The sequence below is a fragment of the Hippopotamus amphibius genome, chromosome X (genome assembly GCF_030028045.1).
Source record: "Hippopotamus amphibius kiboko isolate mHipAmp2 chromosome X, mHipAmp2.hap2, whole genome shotgun sequence".
NCBI classification, from domain to species: Eukaryota; Metazoa; Chordata; class Mammalia; order Artiodactyla; family Hippopotamidae; genus Hippopotamus; species Hippopotamus amphibius.
Genome location: NC_080203.1, coordinates 27118612 through 27145593, shown reverse-complemented (window position 1 = coordinate 27145593; position 26982 = coordinate 27118612). Strand labels below are relative to the sequence as shown.

Sequence of the window (26982 nt, the reverse complement as noted above, 5' to 3'; positions counted from 1 at the left end):
AGAGCATAATGTTAGAAAGGATAAAGTCAAGAATTTGACCTTAATCCCAGGTAGCTATTCTGACAAAGAAAAGAACATTGTCCCATGGCCATGGTATACACTATAGGCTTGCACGGCCATATTGGCTTGATGCTAATCACAGTGGATTCTTAACATTAAAGAGCAGAAAGCTCAGGATGTTTCCCTATATCTAGGAAAACCATAGAGATATTTCTAATGGTAGGTAAAGAGCAACATCTTATATTATAGACCTATTTGAACATCAACTACTATATCTGATGAATGAATTCTATATACACAGTATATTGATTAAGAACATGACCTTTAGGGACATTCCTGGTGGTCCAGCGGCCAAGACTCCGAGCTCCCAATGCAGGGGGTCCCGTTCGATCCCTGGTCAGGGAACTAGATCCCACATGCCACAACTAAGAGTTTGCATGCCGCAACGAAGATCCCATGTGCCGCAACTAAGACTCAGCACAGCCAAATAAATAAATAAATATTTTTAAAAATAAAGTACTTACCCTGTGTTAAAAAAAAAAAAAAAAAAAAGATGACCTTTGGTATCCAGCAGACATATGTTCAAGTGGGCCACTTACTAGATGTGTCATATTGTGAAAGGTAACTTCCCTTTCTAAGTCTCAATTTCATCAGCTGTAAACTGGGATTATAAGTGTGTCTAAATGTCATAGGGTTGTCTTAAAATTCATGCTTAGCACAGGGTCTGACACATAATAAATATTAGCTCTTACTGTTCTTGAAAATGGGAAAGCATGAGCATTTATTTGCTGAAATATAATTGTTTACAGGGTCCCACCCTGCTGTCTTTGTTAGCCTAGAAGCATTTTTCTGCAACAGCCTTCAACTTTATTTTAAACTTGGGAACTCACCAGAGACTGATTTTTGTTTTGTTTCAGCTCTTCAGAAGTCACCTATGAAGGTAAGCCTCTTATGTGGATTAAGTCAATGGCAATATTGATTTGGGCTTTTTATGAGCCACCAATTCTAGCTATCATAACCTTTCAAGGAAGAAAGAAAAATCCCCTGGAAGATTAGAAACTCGCCCATTCTCACTCTGAGTAGACTGAACTGTAAAATAATCCAGTGGATGCTGACTTAAGAAGGCCGTCAGGATAATAAAGAGCAATATTTCCATTTATTCAAACTACAACATCAATTAGAATGTGCCTCCTATATTCTACCAATGAAGGGAAGTGTTCAGATAAATGTGTTCAGTTTTTTAACAGTTCCTGAGAATTCGTGACATAACAGACCCATTAATATGTACAGAGTTTTGGAGATATATATATATGTGTGTGCAATATATATATATCTAGGATATATATACATATATATATATATATATAGGTGTGCAATGATAGTAACTGAAATGAGATTGGATCATAAAACTTTTCAAATGGGTTTGTGGCATGAAGGCAATAGAAGGTGATGAAGAATCCAACAGGATAAGACTCATCTGCTGCTGAAAGGTCTTTGAGGTCAGTGCCATCAGCAAGCATTAGAGGGAATAGGTGCTGAACTACTTTGGATAGAGTTTTTAGAGACCTGCAGTGTAACAAAGGCCATGATGCTCCTGGTAGATTGTAGCACAGTAATACTCCTCGAATCTAATTGGTTAATATGTATGACTACAATACTGAAAAAGATGAATGTTAGACATTTGATTTTCATCAATACTCCTTCAGGATTTAAAATTTTTATTATCTGATGTTAATCGTGTCATTTTTAGCAGAGACATTCTCGAGAAAATCTGAAGTGAAAACCATTCTCTGGTGTTCCACAGCAGCTTAATTGGAGGTCTTCCAATTACAGTCGCTATGACAGAGCCAGAAAGTTTGTTAAGCCTGTTTCCACGACTGCTCATCCATATAGTTAAGCTACAGAGCAAGTACATAAGAATTTACAATCCTCAATGAACTCAGACCGGCTGGTGTGGACATAGCATGTGCCCTTATTCCCATGCATAAAGTCACTTCATTCATTTTCATATTATTTCCAGTGACACAATTTCCTAGATCGTAAGAATGGGCAGGAAATCACTCTCTGAAAATGGCTGTAATTGGCATTCTGTGAGTGGAGGGCACCTGTGAAACGATTTGACAGTTGGGAATAATATTTGTGTCCCAGCAGCTTTCAGAATGATTTATGTATACAATCTCAGTTGATCCTCTGTACCACAGTGAGCAAACATCATCTTCACTTTACATAAGAGGAAACAAAACCTTGTAAGAGTTATCTTATTAAAAGGAAAAAAATGTTTTGAGAACTTACCTATGTAGCAAAATTTACAAAAGTAAAAAAGAGAGTCCCTGCCCTCAAGAAGTTTACAGTTTAGTTGGAGACACAAACAAGTTAATAGTCAGTTACAATTAAGTGGTTGGTGGGACTTCCCTGGTGGCTTAATGCTTAAGAATCTGCCTGCCAATGCAGGGGACACGGGTTCGATACCTGGTCAAGGAAGATCCCACATGCCGAGGAGCAACTAAGCCCGTGCGCCACAACTACTGAACCCACATGCCACAACTACTGAAGCCCGAGCACCTAGAACCCATGCTCCACAACAAGAGAAGCCACCACAATGAGAAGTCTGCGTACTGCAACGAAGAGTAGCCCCCACTCCCCACAACTAGGGAAAGCCTGTGCGCAGCAACAAAGACCCAATGCAGCCGAAATAATAATAAAATAAAATATTTTTTTAAAAAAGTTCAACTGTTAAAAACAAAACAAAACAAAACAAAAAAAGTGGTTGGTGCTTTGGTAGGAATATGTGCTGAGTGCTTGAGGAGCATACAGGAGGGGTATCGAGCTGAGACTGCACAGCACCAAGAGACACTTTCCGGAGCAGGCAGTATCTAGATGGAGGCTTGAAGGCTAAGAAGGACCTAGCCAGTGATGAGAAGGGAAGAGCAGGTTTATAATAATGCTTCAGCCACAAATGAAAGCTGGTGCAAGTGAACCTGGGGTATACCAACATTTCGAATCAACAGGAAGAATTTTACCAGTTCCAAAAACAATACAGAAATAAGGGACCATGCCAGCAGGGTTGGTAAAGTGGTATAGCTAGATGGCATGCACCACAAAGGAGCAGGATTTTTGTTTTATTGAGGTTTGTCGGTTTTTAACATAAGGGTTTTAGTGCTGCAGTGGAAACTGAGGTTTGTGGAGTGTGAGAGAGTGAAGAGTAGCTCCAAGAAAGCAGCTGATGGAGAAATAGTGGCCTCGGAGGAGAGTTATGTCTGAGGCAGGATGGAAGGTATGAGGAACTGCCTGAGAGGGTTGTAGGAGAACCTGCATTCATTCATTCAACTCAATGCATTCATTCATGAGAAAATAGTTACTAAGCACTTATTCTGTAATGACACTGTGCCAGGCTATTAAGTAAAAGAGCAATTTGAATTCAAATCACTGTTAGTTCAGTAGTCTTTCTCTTATACCATCCTGAATAATTCATCAACAAATACATCAAAACCAAGATATTCAACTTTTTAATTCCATTTATAAATATTTGTTTAATGCCTGGCTCACTATGTGCAAAATATTGCACTATATAAAAATGTCCAGTTACTGGTTAATGATGTCTGGTTTTACTCCATAATCTTCAAGGACAGGACAAGGGGAAAGGGGCTTAAAGTTCTACCTGTGGAATTCTGATAAAATATGCTTAGCAGTAAACATTGTCAAACACGAGAAAATGGTAGAAATTCCTTGATGACTTCAAAATCAATAATCAACAAATACTTATTGAATGCTTCCCCTGGAAAACAACGATTACTGAGTTGAACTCTGGTGAGACTTAGGGTATAAAGAATGAATAATTAGAATTGCTACACTTACATAGGGAGGGAAAAGTCAACACACCACACTATCACAAAATCTTGGTGATATAACTGAAATAGAACCAAATTTCACAAAACTCTTAGAAAGGTAGGTTAAGTGTGGTCCTGCCTGAAGGCCTATTCTCTGAAGGTCCTTGGCAGCCTTGTGATTCAGTTTTAAGTGCTTTGAACTTTGGTTCAGAACCTGAGTAATAAAAACTGCTTAATTGGGTTCCTTTTTACAGCTTCTATTTTTTTAAGCTTGATTTTAGCAGAAGTTCAAGTGCTTTACCAAGAGAATGACTCATGAGAGTTTGTTTAGTTTGTTGAAAAGGTAACTTTCTGATGGCACTCTTGCTGAATCTGGACATCACATAAGATTACAAATCCAGGACAACAGCCCTCCACAGTGTTCTTAGGAAGGCAGAATTCTAACAACGTGGGCTCCAAACTTTATACTGAAATGTACACTTCAGTCCCACAATATTTAAGTATGTGCAAATAAGAACTGCAAATAGACCTTCTAGATCATCTTATTAGTTCAGTATAACCACAATTAAAGGTCTAAATAATAGGGAGTCTCATTTAATCGGAATTATCCCCCTTTCCACTCACCACTGGCAGCAGCATTGATAAGAAAGAGATGAATATGGACAATACAAAGCCACTGCTGAGTTTTTAGTTTCTATATTTCTACATTGAGGCCATTCTTCATTGGCTTCTACATCAATAGTCTAGTACAGCAAAACTGGAAGTAGCTGATCAGAATAACACCCTCCTCATACACAGAAAGTCACTTAAACCAATCCCACAATCCAAATACAACTTTACAAACTAAGGCATGGAAAAAAAGAAGACTCATACATTTTAGAAAGCTTTTTGTCAATGAATTGTAGACTAATTGCAAAAGGTTTTGAACTTACATTTCAATTTTATCTAAACTTGTTATTTATGGTATGGCAAAGATTACAAACCATTCAAACCATATGATGCTACAAACCATATGATGCTTTATCTAAAGCATCATACACTAAAACTATCAAATACTATTCTATGAAAAGTAAAAGAAGATATATAGCAATCAAGGTGGCCAAAATTCAAATTTGAGCCTCTTACAAATTTAATTTACCAGAAGAGAATGCTAACTGCGACACATTTAATTAATTCGTTTGTTCAATAAATATTCATCAAACACCCACTATGTGGCAAATACTGTTCTAGGCTCTAAAGTTAATTCCAGAAGCATGGTGGCAGAAGATGGCACAGCCAGCCCAACTGTATTTTTAAGTCAAATAGATCAGATAGGTTCACTAGGCCATGGACCGTATATACTGGCCCTGCCAATCATACTGTGGCTTGGAAAGGGCATGTTGACTGATGGACTTGGCAGTGTGCTACAGTTAGGATGTAGCAGAAACCAGCTTTATTGCTGTCTATATAAGAGGTAGTCTGAGGGAAACAATTGAGAAACACACAGCTTGCCAGCCACTAACACCTGCCGAGCGTGCTTGGAGCTTAGGGCATTTGGAGTGGGAAACGATGGGAAAAACAGGGGGCATAAGTGTCCATGTATGAATTTTAGATGCTACTCCATGTAGCTTCTCTTCTGTTTTGCCTCTCCATTATTATGTATAAGTATGTCTTGCTTAAGAAAATGCAATCAATAGAAAAAAAATGAGAGCCATTCCATTCAAAATTAATCTACCTCACTGTTTCTTTAAATTACATACATAAATTATGTCATATACATATAAATGATTATCACAAAATATATGATATAAATATGTGTATTTATAGATAGAAAATGTACAATAAAATTCTGCATATCCTGTGACTCATTTTTCAATACCACAGATTACTTTCTTTCCAATTAGTGAAGGTGGTTTTGGACCATATTTATTGATTAATTTGAGACATGTTAGCATTCAGCTTACTTGTATGTTTATGTGATAATTTTTTAAAGTGCTCTTGAAACTCTGGACTTGAACCATTAATGAGGAGACATAATTGGACTTTAGTAGCGAAGCCTTGTAAATGTCTTAGTTGAAGATAGAGAAATGAATCTTACCTTAAACTTTTAAATTCTATGAAAGGTTTGGGCGTGACCTTATTAATTTCTTCTTTTTTTTTTCTTGCCTTTGAGCTCATTTCTAACTTCTTACATGATATAAAAGACACAAAGCGTCATTTGCTCAGTTAAAGACTCAAGAGTATTAAAATTAAATACTTCATGTGTTACAGGAATGACTGGCACCAAAATAGCTCTGCATATGGTTCAGTTTACCCTGACAGGACAGCAGAATCCTCAGCTTTTAGTATAAAGGCTTCAAATGAGAATATTTCCAAGGTTCCAGAAGATTCAAGATTCATCCTCTGTCACCTCTAGACCCTTTCAGAATTATAATAAGAAAAGTGCTGAAAATAGTAAATAGAACTTATTTGTATATGGAGCTAGTTCTGCATCACAGATAACCAAAAAGGCAGAATAACAGTTTTCTGACAGGGCGAATTCCTGACAGGACATGTTGGCACACCTCACAGTCATTCCTTTGCAGATATTTAAAACTGCTTTTGCTCTTCACATAAATAGGAAGCTACATTTTGAAATACCAATTCTGAAATCTTGTTCGAATCTTTGTAATAAAAGAGAACCACATGTAACATGGACATGCTCTCAATCAACTCTATGAACCCTTCAAGATGCCACAGCTTCCCTGTTATGTATTGAACCAAATCCATGCCCCTTCACTTCACTTTTTAGGCTTAGCAACTGCTTTCTTCTATATTTCACCAACCTCCCCTTTTCATCAATCTTCAATAGTCTCTCTGCTTCAGCCATGTTATCTATCATGTTTGTCATTCAGATGATCTGACTTACCCTTGTCTGGCCTTTGTGTTAACCATATAAAAAATGGGCCCTAAAGAGTTAAAAGGAAAAGAACAAAGCCTTTTCTCCCCAGTTTTCACAACCCCAGGGTATATATCCCCTTTGAGGCTGCCCTGTAGCTGAAGCAGTTCAAAAAGAGGAACCAAATTATGTACCTAAAAAGAGGACAGTTGCTTTGTTTCCCAGGGCATAGTCATCGCTGTGACACTCAGCCAGGGAGCCAGACTTTTCCTTCTGAAATTATGTAGATCCTCAAAGGAAAATACATAATTCCACTGAGTAAAGAGTTGTTTAAGAAGAAAACACCAGAATTATTCTCCATACTGTGGTGTAGGTTTTAATCAAGATTGAGGAAGAAGCATTAAAGGGTTAAAGTAATAAGCAAAGTGGGCACAGGGATAGGCAGTTGAAATGGATTAGTGTGCAGAGATAAGAGAAGCACCAAGGCTGGAGAATTGGGAAACTGTCCTAGCTATTCCTGAATAAAGAGTATCCATCAACAAGAGAGATGGTCAAAGGTAAAACCACACTGTGTAATATATCTATAATTAGTGGTAACTGTGTATTGTTTTATAAAGTTAGTTTAAGAATCTATATACTTGTGTGACAAGTGCATTTACTTTTGTACGTCTTTGCTGGTCCTGGGCTCGCGCCACAGTCCACCCAGTGAAGGGTGGCTCCTATGGTGGCCGGGGACGCGGGCGGGCTAGTCGTGGGTGCCTGGTGTGTCTACAGGGGAGTCACGTTGACGGGTGACAGTATTTTATAGAGATGTGATGAAAATCTATAAATTTCATAGATTTGAAAAAAAATCTATATAGAGAATTATTTCCATGAAATTTAGCCCTATTAGGTGAATCCTCCCATTTGATAATGACTTGGTACCTAGGAAGTGACGAACTGTGGTTGACTGTGGCTACCCATACTTGTAGCTAAATGGTGAAGAGCAAAGGGGAGTTTTACAGAAATGAGGACTTCCTGAAGGATGTGTGAAGGTACAACTCCTCTAGTGCATCACTGTAAATATCCTTCCTCCATTTTTCCACCTGTTTGGTCCCCTTCCTTTCTCCAAAGTCAGGTTCCAAACTTACCTGTACAATATATATTTTTGCACACATCAGCCTAACTTGAAATACTTTGTATGTAGGGTTGTGTTATATAAATGTCTATATAAGGAAATATTGTCTCGCTTGTTAGAAACAAAATGCAGACCATCTGTGGATTTAGCACTGGGTAGAAAACTTCATAGCTGATGATTAACAAAATAAATCAAGGTGACTGTGCCAAGGGAAAGTGGAATTCAGGGCTGAGCCTTCCACCCCCAACAGCTTCTCCTTGTAGCTTCTTTACTAAATTGTGGAAGATCTAAGTTGCATTAATCCAGGGGAGGTGAAACTTCCTTAGCAGCGAATTTTAACCCATGGTCCGTGGATGTAGAAGGACTTCAAACCTCCTGAAATCCTTGAGATACATGGCAGATATTGTGTGCACGTGCATTTTTTTCTGAAAAGACGATTCAAAGCTTTGAGCAGATTCTCAAAGCATTTAGTAGTGTGCCCCCTCTACTCCCTGCTGTGAAGAACTATTTCTCTGGGCATTGGGACATGCTGAAGGATTTTCAGAAGAATGGTATGATCGGATTTGTGTTTTACAAAGGTCACTGGTAACAATATGGAGGAGAGTCTAGAGTTCCTTTTTCATTAGAAGGAGAAATTTTAACACAGAAAGTAAATATCCTATCTCCTTTAAATCTGTTACAGAGTGGCACCCCCCAAAATAAAGAATTTCCAACTTGAGTTGGGCACTCAATACTGTTTGGAAACCATTTTCTCAAATGAGAACAAATATTTAAAGCACAGAGCACAGTGTGGACATCATGCACTAGAGCTGCACCTAATAGCGTAGTGGAAAGAACATCGGTCATGAACCTGTATTTCAGCTCTGCTATGTACTCAAGCTGTATCCTAGGATTATGACAAGGACTAAATTGTCATATGTGAACCCACTCAGCAGACTACTTGACATACAGTGGTCAATAATATTCACTGTCATTAATATTCCCACATCTCCATCTTCAGTCCTGCCTCACCTGAGCTGCAGATATGTTGTGTACTCCATCTTGGCCACGTCAAAAACCTCCCTCGTTACTCATCTAAAGCCCTTGACTTGACGCACACTCTCAGCAGACAACCTTCCCCCACTTTATCCAAGACACGAACTTCAACACTTGCCACTCCATTTTGGAATTTAATTCCTGTCTCAGAGGAAGCATTGAACCCTTTCAAAGCCTTTCCTTCCACCTGAGATTCCGAAACATTCTTCAACAGACGCTTAGTCCAGTCATTACATTCACCTGTACTCACTCTTCAACTCCTTGTAATTTGGCATCTTTCTCTAAGAGTATTGAAACTGTTTACTCTAAGGCAGTAGATCCTCTTCCTTGATGCACACTGGAATCCCCTGAGATTTTTTTAATGCCTGGGTCCCACCACTGAAAATTCTGATTTAATTGGTCTGAGGAGCAGTGTTGGGATTTGTAAAACTCCCCAGGTAATTTTAATGTCCAAGCAAGGTAGAGAATCTCTGGTCTAAAGTCAGCAATGACCTTCTAACAGCCTATTTTATTGCTTTTTCGCAGTTTTCATTCTACTTGTTGATTCTGAAGTGTTTGACTATTTAGTCACATCTTCCCACTGGAAAGCCTCTTCCCTTAGCTTATGTGATACCCCTTCCCTTTGATTCTTCTCTGACATCTCAAGAATAGCTCTTTTCTTCTGCCCACTATTTTAAATGCAGCTATTTCTCGAGGTATTATATCTGGCTCTCTTTATTTCTGACTGTACATATTCTCACTGGATGATCTTTCTTACTCTCACTGCTTCAGGAATCATCTATTTCTAGATGATTACACACACACACACACACACACACACAGACACAGCGACATCATCTCCTTGAACTTGAGATCTGAATTTGGAGCTATCTCTGCATACAGTGACAGCAGTCTAATGTCAGACTGCCTGGGTTCCAATCCCAGTCCTATTACTTACTACCTCTGTAATATTGGGCTAGTTATTTAGCATCTCTGTACCTCACTTTACTCACCTGTACAATGGGGATAATAATGATCCCAACCTCATAGCATATTGGGAAGATTAAATAACATAATCCACCTAAAGCGCCTTACTCAGTGTCTGGCGCTTAATAAATGTTGGCTATTTCACTTATAATCATTACCATTCCCCAAGCAGAGTACATGGTTCTAGCTTCTAGACTCTCATAGTACTTTACCCACACCACCATTGCAACATCAATCACATTGCAGCACTGTAGCTGGTTTATATCTGCCTTCCTAAACATACTCTGAACTCTCTGAGGGCAAAGATTGCTTCTTATTCATCTACATCTTCAGAGTTTAGCACAGAACTTGGCACAGATAAGCTGACCATAGATAGGAAATAGGTTTCATCTCTCTTGCCAACTCTGATTGACAATGTTTGCATGGAATGCTGTGTTGATAAGGGTGTGAGGCCGCAGTTGGGCTCAACAAGAAAGAGTACCACGATTTGATTAGGGATGTCTGCCATGGGACAGGTAAAGGGAGCAGGGGCGCAAGTGCCATGGATATCCCACACCAGTTTTAGGTGCCATATAAATAACTGTTCATTGATTAAGTTTTCATGAACAAATGATACTGGCTGAAAGACATGAGCCAATTGGAGTTGTTGCTAAATAACTTACTTTCCTCTTATAGTTTAAGTTTTGGGGCAGTCATTATAGATTTTTATGCTAGAAACTTGGGACAACTAGAAGTATAATATGCTTACAGCAGAAAATTCATCACAGGTGATCAAATGCTGTTGAAATTTTCATTTTATAGGCCTTGCTACATTATATTACATCTGCCATCAGTGATATTTACCACATAAATACAGATTCTGAGAATGAGCTCTTTCAAGATTTTTGTAGGAATTATTATCCAAACTATTTAGATATAAGCCAACAATAGTTTATACTGCTGCTAAGTGCTTGAAATAAGAGTCAAGAAATGTGCTTTTCAAATCTGGGCTTCTGTCTACACCTTGAACCCACAAATGGCAATACTGTTTGAGCTGCTTCTGCTGTGGGATGAAGTGGCTTATTAGCCAGGGGCAATTAGGAGGAAAATAATAGTCACTTGTGCCCATTTATTTCAAGATGAACTGCATTTACCTAACAAAGTACCTGGAACGGTTGACACTAAATAAATGTTTGATGCATAAATGAGTAAATGAAAAAATGGGTGGATGGATGGATGGATGGATGGATAGGTGGAGGGATGGATGGATGGATAAGTAGATGGATGGATGCATGGATAGATGGATGGATGACAGATAAGCTTTGCTTCCATGTAATCTTGGTAGATACAGATTGGCAGTTTTAGTTTCTTTCCACCAGATGGCGATAATGTGAGATTTAGGTTTAGGCTGTAATATAGAAAGCAGAAAACAACCAAACAAAAAACCATATTAGGAGAAAGAGAAACCACAAAAGAGAGATTAAGAAGGAAGAAATGAAATTTTTGTCAGCTGCAGTATCTCAGGAGTCTATGATCTTATGGGATTTGTAATAGGTCCTCCCCGTACCTTTCTTTATGCATGGGTGACTTTCATTCGTAATTACTTTTCACTAAAATGGCTATATTCAAAACTAATCTTACCTGTTATAAAAATTATGGGGCAATTCTCATAACTAACATTATTATCCTTGATTTACATATCCACATATTTTTTTTTCATTTGTTTTATACTAATTTCTTAGTTAACTGATGCCTCCCTTGGAAGTGAGGCTGCTTGGGAACAATTGCTAGCCTGTGTGCCTCCAGGAAATGTACCCCTGCCATTAGACCTGCCAAAAATCATATAAAATAAGCTTGCCTAGGGCTCATTCATCCTATTAGCAAAGAATTGTGAACAATATTAGATTAGCGTCCATCTCTTAATTTGAAAGCTTTTGAAAAATAGGAAAACCAGTTTTAAAATCCAGCATTTTGTGTACATGGCAGGGAGAGGCGGAGGTTCCGCTTCCTTGGCAAATAAAGATAAGAATATGAAGATGCTTTCAAATGGGATCAAGCATTTCTCTTATTAATATTTCCCCCCAAAAAGCCCTGAATTGAATGACACAGTAACGTCCCTAAAAAGTGGAAAACAACAGACTCAGGAATCTTTCATTACAAATTGCATAGCATGTCATCTGCCCTTTACTAAACAAAATCAGAACAGAAAGCCTTTTTAAACCTCCTTGTAAACCCTTGGTCATCAGAACACAAAGAGGCTGGCAAGGCTTTTAGGGAAGGAAATGAAGGGAAACTAACAATTACTGAGTTCCTAAACACTTTCACACTTATGAACAACTAATCCTTATCACAACCTCATGATGTACACATGGGAGGCAGTGTAGCATAGTGAACAATGAAAACTTTGGAGTCATAGACTTGATTTCCAAACCCAACTCACTACTTCTTAGCTGCAGAAACTAGCAAGTTATTTCTCTCCAAGCCTCAGTTACCTCATTGGTAAACTGGAGATAATATCTCATATCTCATAAGGCATTCATGAGAAGTAATTTAAGCATCTAGCAGTGTCCTGGAACAGAGCAGGTACTATTCAAGTTTTTATTATTATTATTATTATTATTATTATTACTACTTTTATTTTTATTATTGTGATTATGGTGTTGATGACGATGATGATGAAGTCAACTTTGCAGTCAACTTTACAGGCTCAGAGAGCTGAAGTAACTTGCTTAAGGCTGCACAGCTAGTGAGTAACTTGCTTAAGTAACTTGCTTAAGTAACTTGCATAAGGCATCTAGCACAGTGTCTGGCACTATAGCAGATGCCCAATCAACATTATGTTACCTTTCTTCTTTCCTGTCTTAAAACTCAATGATCTTCTGAGAATTCCTTAAAAATGAGTCGGGCTCACCTGTAGCTAGGATTGATGCAAGATGCTACCATATATCTGTGAAAATCAAGAACATTTTCTTTCACACATAGGTAGTAATAGATGGACTAAAACAACAAAGAGGATTCCAGACTTCACATAAAAGATGATCATGGGATCCACAATTTTGCCTAATGCAGGTTAATTCATTTCTCTCCCAAAGGGGCAAATACTTTTCCTCCTAGGTGTCTCTAAAGATCATAAAGTCAGTGGCAAGAAGACCCTAAGTTTCCAGACTTTCACCTCCTGGACCTTTATACTTTACATAAGTCAATATAGAAAAGGATGGTGCTAGTTAAAAATTTAAGTAGGTTGAAAACATGTTTATTTCAGTTCATGGATGATAGATTCAGATTTTGTCCTTGACGTTTTTCAGGTCTCATGCTACACATTCTCCCTGGGGAATCTTATCCATCCCCAGGCATCTCCTACTCTAAGACACTGGTGAATTCAAATCTACTTATATCAACAGTCCACATCTTTCCTGAACTCTAGACACACGTTAACAACTGCTTGACAGGAAAATCCACCTGGATGTCACCCAAACAACTTAAACTTAACATGCTCAGAAAGAAACTCATTCTCTTCCCTTCCAAACCCACTCCTCGTATCTTCCTTCTCTTGGTAAATGGACTGCCATCCTCCCAGTTGTCCAAAGTTGAAATTTTGAGTCATTCTTGACTCTGTTATCTCTTTCAACCTCGACAAGTAATCAATTACTAAGGCTTATCCATTCTACCACACTAATACCTCTTGAATATGTTTCTTCACCGACACTGATACAGCCAGAGTTCAGACGTTCATCACCATTCTTAGCCTGGGCTAATTCAGTGGCTTCATAGATTGTCTCCCTGCATCCAATTTTCTCCAATTGCAATCAATCTTCTACACTGCTGCTTACACATCTACAATTCTCTTCCACACTTCTCATCCTAAAAATTATCATTCATCATGAAACGCTCTATCACTTAAAAGCTTTTTTTAAAAAATGTTTAAAGAAAAAAAGGAACACCTAAATTGGGCATGCACAACTTTTTGTGATCTGGTGCCAATTCACCTCACTCTTTTCATATTGAAATTTTTATCATGCTAGGCCTTTTCACAGTTTTATGCTTTTGCACTAGCTGATCTACCCTCTTGGAATGTCCTTTTCCTAGTAAACTCTTATTCAACCGTTAAGACCTTGATCAAATATCACCTTTCTATGGACCCTGATTCACCCGTGTACTTCTATAGCACTTTATCTGTAAAAGTACTTACTACATTTAATTGTAATGATTTGTTGGATGTCTTTTCTACACCACATTATGAGTTTCTTACAAGCAGAAAGTATCATGATCATCTCCATCCCAAGCATCTGACTTGAGGCCTGACACATAGCAAGTGCTAAATAAAAGCTTATTGGGTAGTAATAGGTTATTAAAAGGTAATTAGGATGACATCTTAGAAGATAAACTTCTCTCGTCTCAAAATTCATTTTTGATCACAACGCAGAGACAAAATCCGAGGCTGGCTAGCTCTTTATACTGACTTAATACAAAATTGCTTATATTTTTAGAACAAACTGTCACCAGAAGGGCATTCTTATTTAAATTCACAACATTATTAGGTCAAGCACTCTACACGCCAGTTCTATAAGCCACAACTCACAATTGTAAGTTCATATTCTGTAAAGACAAACTTATGAGAAACATTTTAATGGTAACTACACATTTCACAAAGCATAACAGAACCAAAAAAAAATTCCCATAGGAAGACATTGCCCAATTTCCAGTTACGCAGAAGAATAAAATTACTCATAACAAAGTTTCAGTCTTTAGCTGAATAAACAGGGAAGATTAAAATGAATAACCTGAAAAGACAGATACAAGACTTTTACCAAGTATGTTAAGAGCTAAAAAATGAGTAACATAGTTAATATAAACATTTAGTGTATATCTAAATGTTCGTATGAATATCTTAAATCTTTGGCCCCATTTAAAGTTTTTCTAATGTAAGATTCCATTACTAATTAGAATACAGCAGTTTTCATTTGTAATAACCGCATTTTGCATGGCCTGTGGTGGTGCCTGCGAATTTGCACTTCTAACAAGTCTCTGGGTGATGCTGCAGCTGCTGCGGGTCCAGGGTCCCTGCTTTGAGAACCACTGATCTAGATAATCAAATCCATTTTTTAAAAATCTCAACACAGACTTATTCTTTTTAAAAAAATTAACCTGTGCCAATGTATCTTTTTTTCCCTATGTAGTTAAAAGTGTCTAATACTGCTTACCTATCAATTGAAAAGAAAAAAGGAAATCATATTTCTATCTACCTGTTTCCTATTTATTAGAAACTTGTCAATCCATAATTGAAAAACCAAGGCTGTCTAAAGGATATGCCCCACATCGTGGCTGTGGTAGGAAGGGTTCCAACCAATTCTTACCTTCCCTTAGGACTGTGTTGCACAAGGTTTCAGCATTCTGTTGACAAACTTTCTGGACCTTTGCTGCGTAGTCTCCACTAACCTTTTTAAAGCTCTTCCAGATGCCAAATATTTGTTTGAGACTTTCGTCCCATATAGGCAATGGCTTGAAAAGCACTTAGCTGTTTACTTTTCATCTTACTATAAATTATTTATGCTTCAGTCTGTAAATGGCTATTTGTAGGATTAGACAAATTTTGAATGCTCTGATAAGAGGATTGTTGCATCCAAATTCGTGCGTAATCCGTAAAAAGCACATGTAACCTACAACCTCAGCTGGATTGGCATATGGAACAGATTCACTAAGCATATGTGAGCAGTGCGAATTATTAACCAGTTAACATCAGCAAATTTGTTTTTGAAACATAAGTTTATGCACACAAGCATTCCCTAATGAGAAATAATATTAGCTATAAAAATCCAATAAAAACATACCTTGAGTAGATTTCTCGACTTCTTTCCTCTTCCTACTCTGACTATTGTAATTCATCCTTAGTTCTTGGTTATATTCATGCAGAGTTTCTCTGGAGTTGTATGACTGTCTTGGTTTTCTTCCATCTTCACTCTCATCGGAAGAACTGGTATAAGCTAGGTCCATTTCATGCTTGACTTTTGACAGAGGCTGGTAGGGTTTGCAGTCTGTCTGCTCCATCTCTGATTAAGCAAGCTCAGTTTCATGAAAAAAGGAAGAGGAACTTCTTTAGTGTAAGCAGTCCTGAAAGAGAGAAGGAAAAACACAAGCCTTCTTAGATTTGTCCGTCTGTGAGAAAATGCATCTGGCAGATTTGCAATTGGTCCTGATAATACTATCAAAGGAGAGGAGCAAAAGACAAACTAGATGACATGAAGCTAGCCGGAGGCAATAATAACACTGTGTTACATGCATACTTTGTCAAGCATTTAGGATTAAGCTGGAGGTAGCAGCATCAGAAAATATTCAAGGTAAAAGAGAGACAGCCTTCAAAAATATTTGTATTGGAATGCAAAGAAAGGACAGCGCTGTTCTATGGTGTGTGCATGTTTTTAATGTTAACGTCTGTGGTAAGATTAAAAAAACATTATAAGATTTGAAAGTGGCCAGAAGTACAAATATTAACCCAGCACATCCTGCATCTGATATGAAAACTGGTAAGAAAACTACATTCAGAAAAAAACACATTCTTGCCTCTGGTTTAATATTGCATTTAAGAAAGGGGCTCTGAGGAAGAGAATGATTCTGAGTTAGAGAGGCTCATGAAACAAAGTGTCCGTAAGGGGGACTGAGCTCTTTGTGTTCATACTGTGGCTTTTGCGCCTCAGGCTTGCAGAGCATTTTTAATGAGTTAGGTGGTGGTAAATTTTTGTTCTTCATAGTACCAAGAGGATATAAACAACACTTCTGGTGAGTATACTGGTGTAGGAACAGCAGGATCTAAATCGGGTTTAGAAATAGAAATTTAAAACTTCATGATAAATCACTGAAAGAACCCCCCTTCCCCACAGGATGCTGAGCTAGGAGCCACTAAGGCTCTTAAGACCAGTAGAGGCATTATCCCCCTTACTTAGCACAGACTGGTTTGAGAAGATCAAACGCCATCTGAGATATCAAAGTCTTCTGAAAAGTTTAAAGTCCTGTAAACATGTTCTTCTTTCCATTCCTTGTATTATTTTATCATCATTTTCATCCACTGTTGCAACTTTGCAACTTGGTCCTTTCATACAATGTTAAAGGAACCTTGCTTGAAACCAAATAATGCCATGATTTTATTTTGCAGTGAAAATGACTCCCTTATTTTTCTTCAGCTCTTCACCATATGCGTTGTCAAAGAAATCTACAGACATCCAGATAGTGGCTCCTTTATCATGTACAGCATCTCACTTTTTGGAACTTCTATTGCATGTATAGTAAAAAGAACACTGAAATCACTCAATAAAGCTTACTGACTGATAGGCATTCAATGGTACCTAATGCTTCATAGTATGAACAAAGTTTCACCAGTTGAAGTCCTATTTCCCTAACCATATATTAAGGTCCTTGAAGGCAGACTCTGAGTCTTATGCCTCTTTATATTCCCCATACCACTTAGCACTACCCTAGGCACATACGTAGTAAAAACTACCTAACTCCTGAATCTACAAATTCCATTAAGTGGTTTATGGAGAAACCTAGCTTGAGTGAATTGATGTCAGAATTGAGCATCCTTGGAGAGAAAGCAGATAAAGTAATAAACGAATATATACTGATAATTCAACAACAATCTAAGCTCATGCCATGTCATGGCTTCACATACTGTCTACTCACTCACAATCCTCCAATCTGTAACTGCAGCATGGGGCCCTCCCCTGAGCCACAGACTTGAATATCCAACTGCCTACTCGATGTCTCTACTTGGATATCTAAAGGGTATCTCAAACTTACTATGTTCAAAACTGAGCTCCTGATTCCCACCCCTTCCCCAAACTGCTCCTTTCATAGTCTTCTCCATCTCGGTAAATGGCAACTCCATTCTTCTGTTTGTTCAGGCCACAGAACTTGAAGCCATCCTTGATTCCTGTCTCTCACATCCCACATGCAATCCAGCAGTTCATCCTGTTGGTGCTACCTTTGAATATATCCAGAATCCAACAACATCTCTCCACTTCCCCACTACCACACCAGGATTATTGCAATAGCCTCCTAACTGATCCACTGCTTACACCATCGCTCCCTTATAGCACGTTCTCCACACTCTAGCCAGAACGAAGCTGTTAAATCTGAGTTATATAGTGTCTCTTCCCGGCTCAAAAGCAGTAATGGCACCCTATTTCCTTTAAAATAAAAGCTGAAATCCTTACAATGACTTAGGTGGACCCCTACAATGTCCATCTCTCCCTACCCTAACCTCTCCAAACTCATTCTCTGACACTTCCCCCATCTCACACACTCTAGATGTATTAGCCTTCTTGCTGTTTCCGAAAATACCAGGCAGGATTCCACCTCAGGGCCTTTGCAACCTCTCATTGTAAACCACTAAAAAATGTCACTTCTCATCCTCCTTCCTGTCTTTCATAGCACTTATCACTAAATGATATACCGCATATTTTATTTGCTTATTGTCTGCCACCTGTCTCTCCCCTCTAAAATGTAATCTCTCTGAAGGTAGATATTTTCATCTGTTCTATTCATTCTTATATCCCCAAAATTTGATCAATACCTGTTAAATGAATTGAATAAACCATTGCCGAGACTCACAAGAGGGCTAGAGAGAATGCAGAAATGAATAGGCCATAGTCTCTGCCCCCAAGGAACTCACAGTTGTAATGTAAGTGATAAATAAACAACTCTACTACAAAGCAGAATGAAATGACTCATAAAAAAAAAAAAAGACAAAGTCATGTTTGAGCACCAAAGATGACGATATTGGGAAAGGACTGCTTATTTGTTCATCACCAACACCATCATCACAATCACTGAAATTCCATTGAGCATCTAAAGTCAATTTTAGTCTCTTTCTTCTTAGGTTCCCATAGGATATTCTTCAGAAGGTAGACACTTGCCTGGACTTTAGGCCTTGATTTAGCTACAAACAGTGCAAAGTGAGAAATGTACCGATAGCAGACTTCCAAAGATGCAATGTTGCAGCTGAAGACTGGACTTTCACCCGGAAAAGGAGGCATCAGTAAAATTCATTTCACTTCATTTTAACCGACACATACAGTTCTTTGCTCATTGAAGACTGAAAGTTTACTGAGCAGGGGTGGAGAGCTGTTTTCCACATAAAGTCATTGATAATGCAAAAATATCAATCAAGGACCGTATAGTTAAAAATAACAATAAAATGCTTAATAAAATTTAAGCAGATAAATAGATATTATTTTCTAAAGCACACTTCCCATCTCTCACTTGCTCTTTCAGTGAAGGCTTTGGTTCACTCTGTCTGCTGCGATAAACACAACAGAGGTATGGCCAAAATAATGCTCCCTCTTAAGTCTCAGTTGGTTATAAATTTACACCACTTGAACCTAACAAGTTAAATTTAAAAATGAAAAACATCTCACTTCTAATGCCTAACATTGTGTTTTGGTTATTATGGTTTATCATGTTAAAATCACCTGTATTTTTATGTATGGAAATCTAGACGTTCTTCTTTCCCTCAGTATGTGTATTTGCACATGAAAATGAGATGAGGGGAGAGAGAGAGAGAGAGAGAGAGAGTTCTATAGCCATTCTGAAGCATTCTTCAAGTTCTAATCACAGCTATTCACAGCTATAATCACTGAGTGTCCCTTGGAAATAATCTTACACCACAAATTGGTAAAAACCAAGAGAAAATAATGTTTCCCTGCTCCCTGACCCTCAACCACAATTTCTTCTCTTAAAATCTCTGTCAGTGGACCGAGATGGCAGAAGATATATTCCAGTTCTCTTCAGACACATGATACGGAGGCATACATAATTGTGCGCCTAGAGCTGTGAAAGTATGTAACTGTGAGCTTTACCAAGGTCTTGAGAGACAGAACTTGACATTACTCACAACTAGCTCACCTTTTGAAAATAAAAACGTGGTAAAACATTACCAAAGAGATTAATACTTTAAGTGTAGCAAAGTTTGAAACCACAATAATTCTGAAAAGATGCTGTTCTAAATACTCTAAAGTAAAGAATAGGCTCATATTTGCTTAATTGATTTTTCATTCAGTGCCTGGAGGTCCACTGACAAGCCAATGTCATTTAGATATAATGATGACATTGTCAACTCATAGAAAAACCAAATGTAGATATAATGCAATTCACATCAAAACAATTTTATTTATGTATTATTTTGATAATGATAAACATTTTAAAAAAAGCAATTGTGGGGGCTTCCCCGGTGGCGCAGTGGTTAAGAATCTGCCTGCCAATGCAGGGGACACAGGTTCAAGCCCTGGTCCAGGAAGATCCCACATGCCACAGAGCAACTAGGTGCATGAGCCACAACTATTGAGCCTGCGCTCTTGAGCCCACGTGCCGCAACTACTGAAGCCCGCATGCCTAGAGCCCATGCTCTGCAACAAGAGAAGCCACCACAATGAGAAGCCCTTGCACTGCAACCAAGAGTAGCCCCCGCTCGCTGCAACTAGAGAAAGCCCACGTGCAGCAACGAAGACCCAACGCAGCCAATAAATAAATAAATAGTTTTTTAAAAAGCAGTTGTGTAGGTAAAACGCATGCTGCTAATGTAACAGAGTAAAAAGCAAAGTCAATTATCTTTGCTCCTGCAGAAGACCCATTCAGATAGGTCACGTCCTACAATTCAAACGTCACCACCTGCGGTTTACCCTTGTGTTTTCCACTTTCTACTTAGATAAAGTCCAAGGTAGTCAGAGGAGACCCAAGGAGGTTTTATGTTTCTTTCTTTGGTCACCATAAGGCTATGAAGAGACAACTTGGTTTGGGGAAGTCACTGGCCTTGGAACGGCAGGATTATCACCACAACAAAAGCAGCAGCAGCCCCAGCAGCAAACTCACGGCAGTTATCAGGTATCAGGCCTACCAGACACTGTTGTAAGTGCTTTCCATATATTAACTCTTATTTCTTATACCACCCTGTGAGGTTAGGTACTACTTTTATATCCATTTTATAAAGAAAACCAAGGAACAGAGCAGTTAGGTGACTTGCCCAAGGTGGCACAGCTAGTAAGGGTAGAGCTGAGATTTCAATTCATACAATCTGTCTCCAAAGGCTATATTAATCACTATTCCACTTTGTCTTTCAGAAGAATACCTGGAATAGTAGCCTAAGGTACATCACCTTCCCTCCCTCAGGGCCTCTAGTTTATCTAAATGTAAAAGGAGATTAGATTATCTCAAAGAGCTCTTCCAGCTCTAAAATGCCATGATTGTATATGAAATTGAAGGGAAGCTTAGACTGGCCCCCAAAATGATGGGTATATTCTAAGCCAAGTTTACATTATTTATCATTCCCCCTCCCCTCAGCTCCCTTTCCTTCCTTTCCCCTCCTTTTCCCCAACCCTTCACACTCATTCCCATCTATCATAGGGTAGTTGAAGTAAAATATTGCTTTTGAATCGTGGGTCTGTGTATACATCTATGCATTGAGGATAACCTCCCTTCCTCCTCCTCTATCCTGTTACTTTCGTTCCATACCTTGTTCTTTATCATATATGGCTGCCCTCCCAAACTGGAAAAGACTTGTCCTACACTTAGCAACTGTTTATAAGTTGGGGCTTTCACCAAAAAGGCTCACTCCACCCTGGGGAAAAAAAAATTAAAGGGTACAGAGCACATTGCCCAAGGACAAGACCAAATGAGGCCACCAAGTACCCAGAGAACAGCTAGCAAAAGGGGGATCTGTACTCTGAAATTATTACAATAATTTTCCTTAATAAGGACATTTTATTTTAATGCCGATTGACTCAGAAGACACTGGACTTAGGAACTAAATGTGAACTTCTCGGCTGATTCTTCTCTCACCTGTCTTTGCTTTTCTTAAGAAAACACTTAAGTAGTAAACTATTGTGGGGGGAGGGGAAAGCTTTAAAAGTAACATAATCACTTGCAACTTTACAAAATTGAGGGAGAAATCTCCCCCATAATCCTACCAGCCTGTAAGAATGACTGCTGTCATTCTGGCCCCATTTCCTTACAGTCATAATATACACATATTTTTTTTTCATGTTGTTTCCTTCACTGTAGATTCTTTTTGCATGTTTCTGTAGAATTTGTGTAACCATCATCTTTAAGAGCAGTGTAGTGTGGATGTACCGTAATTTACACACCCATTTCCCTATTATTGGGTATTTATATTCTTCCCTTTCTATTTACAAGTATTATAACTGGAGTCATATAAAAATAACATGAACATCTTCAATTTTTTTTTATTATTTCCTTAGGGTAGATTCCAAGAAGTTGAATCAATGAGCCAAAAGGTTTGAACATTTTTGTGGCTTTGGAGGATTATAATGATTTACATTGCTATTAGCAATGTGTAAGAACACTCTCCTTTCGCTGTACCCTTGTCAACTTTGAGTACTATTTTTTAATGTCTATTTGAAATAAGTAAATTAATGGTATCTTCACTTTTAGTTTGCATTTCCTTGATTATTAGTGAGGCTGAATATTTCCTCTGCATGTGTTTGCACTAGTTCTTTTTCCTCTCTTGTGAACTACTTATGGCTTTTGTGCATTTATCTACTGGGGACCTTAGTGGGTTTTTTAAAAATTAAACTATATTGGTACAATACGGCAAATAAATTAAGCCTTTATAATATTTGCTGAAACTAGCTTTCATAGTTTGTTGTTTGCCCTTTTTATTTTTGTCCTTTTTAGATGAATGAACATTATACTAAGAGGAAAGCATGATCACTGGCTGGACATAAATCAGTTGCTTTAGATGCTTTAGAAAAATGTGACAAACTTGATAAAACCAAGAGTCTTTCTGAAAACAATTTGTTAGTACCTAATTACCCAGCATTTACTTATACACCAAATAAATTGTAGTTTGATTGAATTCTATTTTTGTTTAAAAAACCTATCAATATGTATGTGATGAGAGCCTAGATAGGTACATAAAGCCTAAAGCACTAATTTGCTTTTCTTATGGAATTGGCCAGGTATTATGGTGTCTCATGGATACTGCCATAACATTTTAGTAAATAAAAAGAGAAATAAATCCTCATTTTTCAGGAGATAGGATGAGAATTTTATGTACTGCATAAGGGACTTCTTATCCAGGAAATATCTTTAGAAGTAGACTGTTCTTGTGGTACATAGATATCCTGTTATATCCAAGAGATAACACTCAAGAGTTGAAATTGTTTACCACATTGGTTCACATGAGTTTGTTTAACCTAATTGTTCTATTAGCGCTTTTAAAGTCTTATAATGGAAGCATGAAAGGTCTCTTCTGAAAAAATATTCCTCCAAAGCTGATTTGACTCAGTTGTGAGGACAGCTGCAGTGGATTTCCTCCTAGTGCCTCGGCAGGCTCTTTAGGCCATTTTGAAAGAGAAAAATGGAAGTCATTGAATTCCACAACTAAATAGTGAAGATTAATTAATCTCACATCTCTTTCTGTAGACGCTCTGTTTTTTTCTGGCTTCTTGTGTCTATTTTTTCTCATTATTTTTGGAAAAGCTCTAAACATTTTTATGGATATAGACGCTAGATCACATGACACAAGTGGGGAGAGAGGAGAATTAGTGAATGGAAAAGGTGGTGGTGTTGCCAGACTCCACAAAGCACTCTAATCTGGAAAATGATTTTAAAAGAAAAACATCTAGAATTCTAGACAAATTATTTTGGACACTTACTCTCATTTCATATTCTCCATTGCTGTTTAGGGAATTTGGACTACAAAACTCTCTCTCTCTCTCTCTCACACATCCGGTCAAATTTCTTGGGAATTAGAACAATATATATCATAATTTTAAAGATTTATTGAGTATTTCATAATATCCCATTAGATAAATGGCAACAGCTTACTGCATGCCAAAATAAGGGCTCAGAATCTCTGGTTCATATTTCAAATTTGTTGAGGCAGGGATTTTTTTTTAATTGTGTATAAGTACCGAGCATCTCTCTACACCTTAGTAATTTGAAAATAATAATACATCTCTGAGTTGCAGTGACATCTCTCTCCATCATACCATCTCTTTTGGAACTCCAACAACTACCTAAAGTAATTTCAAATTATCTTTCTCTTATAACTTCTCAATATCCTTTGTGGTAGATTATGTAAATCAGCTAAACACAATATGGGGAACAATCTTCAAAAAAATTGAAGGTAACTCAATGTATAAAAGCCTTTTTACTCTTTGGAGAAGAACAATAGCTGCCTATTTCTCCAAGTAAACAATCATATTCAATTCATTTCTCTTACAATGAAATCCACTGGGGTTTTGTAAATTTCATAGTAATTTTAGCATTAACACACCCAAAATGTAGCATCAAATTTAATACAGTATCTTGAAAAGTAATAGGTTTTAAATGATATTGAACAACCAGAGATATCACTTTCTTCCATAGTTTGCAAATAGCAAGTATTAATCATAGCTTTCTATTGCCATCCATCTTCTACATTAGTTCAGTGAAATTTGCACTTTATCAGTAACCCTCTCGAGTTCCATGTAAAACAACTGGGAGCAGAAACATTTTCACTGCTTACTGTTTGAACTCCATTTTCAATTATGTTAAATATTAGGTGGAAAAGGAGCTAATCAAATTAACATAACATATGCTACAAAGATGTAGACCCTTTAGTGACTTAATTGTAGAGGTGGATACAAGGGTTAATAATGATTGCTGAGTTCTGCACCAAGTATTTTGCTCCTTTGGGCAAATGCTAACTATGTTAAAGGCAGCAGACTATATTAGAAAGGGCCCTATGAGAGAATCCTAAAATGTGTGTTCCAGACCCAGCGTTATGACAAAGTAGTGTATCACTATTTTCTTTTCTGCAAAGTGGGGAGAATACCTAATATCATTAACCCCATGAACCTCACAGGGCTGTTATGGCTAGCACATGAAAATAGCATGATTGAAAGTTTTAAAAAACAAGTACCAGAGGAAAGCCTGTAGTATAAGTTCAAGTTTTCCGCTTGCTTAAATAATAATATTTCTTCTTCCTCTTCTCTTTCTTCTTGTCCTCCTCCTCCTCCTCATTATTATTATTATTATTATTTATCATCATCATTGGAAGTAAAAGGACTAAAAGTAAGATTCAGGCACTCTTTTAAGCAATATACATCATGATTGCATTTAATCCTCAAAAATTTCATAATGAGATATGTTTTCTTCATTGACAGATAAAGAAACAGAGGCACTAAAAAGTTGTCATTTCACCAAGATCACACAGCTAGTGGAGCTAGAATTCAAATCCAAAATGTCCAGCTCCAGAGCCTGTAGTCTTAATCTCTTTGCTAGGAGGGTCACAGGTTCTTTGAAATAAGATTCAGAGAAAGCTGCTGGAACCAGAGGGGGAAACTCAGGCAAGATTTTAGTTTGCAGCTTAGAAGGAGACGAAGTGGCTTCTAGATCCTACAAAGCATCAGAAAGGTATTGCATATGTAACAAAGAGAATAAGCTTCATGGACAAGGATGGCATAAAGATGCCCAGGAAAGGAGGAATTTAGATCTAAGTGGAAGGGTCCTACAATGCCACAAGTGAAACCAGTAAAACTATGAAAACATGGCTGTTCTACAAACGTTAGCAGGTATAAATCTCCGACACAATTTCCCCTGCCTACCACATTTTGCCTGTACTAGACACCCAGATGAAACAGGGCTAGAACAGGCTTGGTGTTGCTGGCTCAATGTGTGATCAGTTTGATACAGATTTCTGCACCATTCCAGGCCAAAAGCCGGAAATTTACTAGACCTCCTCAGCTTCCTTACCAACAAATGCTCAGTAAGAACACAGCACAGATTGAGTTGTAATTTTCCCCTTTGTGATTCCCTCCCCTAATATCTAAATTTCCATATCTACCTACAGGGAGTAGTACAATGTAATTACAATTGGGTTGCTACCACAGAGAGTGGGGTTGATATAATACAGTAGGAAGGACACTGAACTTGGAGTCAGAAAGTCTGAGTTTGCCCACCTTGTGTCACATTGTACGGCACTGGATAAATCAGCTAACCTCTTCTTTTCCATGATAAAGGCTAAACGTCCTTCCTCCCCGAGAGTGCTGGCAGATGACTCCAATAAAATATAACATATGAAAGCCCCGTGTAATTTGCAAACCAATTTATACAGTTATGATTATTAATTAGAGACTTTGGCAACTGTAAATGTATCAATCCTAGCTTATCTATTGTTTTGAAAAAAATAATATTCAATAGTTAATCATTACTGATCTTTTTGTTTTGTTTCTGTTGTTGGTTTGTTTACTATTTCTTTTAAACTGCTTTATTTAGATATAATTTACATAACATACAATTCACCATTTCAAATGTGAAATTCAATGATTTGGGGTACATTTACAGAGTTGTGAAACCATCACCACCATCCAGTTTTTAAACATTTCCATCATCCTAAAAATAATCCCTAAATCTATTAAGCAGTCACTTCCAATTCAACCTCCCCCCAGCACCTGGCAACTATAAATACACTTTCTGTCTATGGATTTGCCTATTCTGGACATTTTCTATAAATGGAATCACACAATATATGGTCTTTTTCATCTGGCTTCTTTCACAATGCTTTCATAATGCTCTTGTTCATTCATGTTGGAGCACATATAAGTCTTTCATGTCCTTTTTATTTCTGAACATAATCCTTTTTCTATGTCGTGTTAAATTTGCAAATATTTTTGTTAAGCATGTTCTGCCACCCCTTTCTTTTTAGACTTCCTTCTGGGATTCATTTTATGCATATGTTGGCTTTTTTTTTTTTATTCTTAATGTTGCCCCACATGTCCCTGAGGCTCTGTTCATTTTTCTTTGATTTTTTTCTCTCTGTTCTTCAGATTAAATAATTTCTATAGATCAACCTTCAAGTTAACTGATTGTTTCTTTTGCCATCTTGAATCTGCTGTTGAGTCTCTCCAGTGAATTTTTCCTTTCAATTATTTCCATTTGGTTTGTTTTAGATTTCTACTTCTTTCTTGAAAATCACTAGTTTGTTCATTTTTGTCATACTTTCCATTAAGTCTTTATTCATGGTTTTTTCTTCTTTGAACATGTTTATAATAGCTGCTTTGAAGTCTTGTCTGTTAATTACAACATCTGGAGATATTCAGAGACAGTTTATACTGATTTTTTTCTTTGCATATTTCATAATTTTGTGTTGAAAACTAGACGTTTTGAAAAATATGACAACTCTGGATTCTGACTTTTACCTTGAAGGT

At 37.6% G+C, this 26982-nt stretch overlaps 1 protein-coding gene across 3 annotated transcripts in view; it reads right to left on the bottom strand.

Moving 5' to 3' along the window:
- TENM1 (teneurin transmembrane protein 1) overlaps positions 1-15826 on the bottom strand; it is a 538104-nt gene extending 522278 nt beyond the window's left edge. For all 3 annotated transcript variants that reach the window (XM_057718000.1, XM_057718002.1, XM_057718001.1), the window contains exon 1: positions 15610-15826. In XM_057718000.1, coding sequence (XP_057573983.1) covers positions 15610-15826 — 217 coding nt within the window. The remainder of the gene's footprint in view (positions 1-15609) is intronic.
- Positions 15827-26982: the final 11156 nt, after the last annotated feature.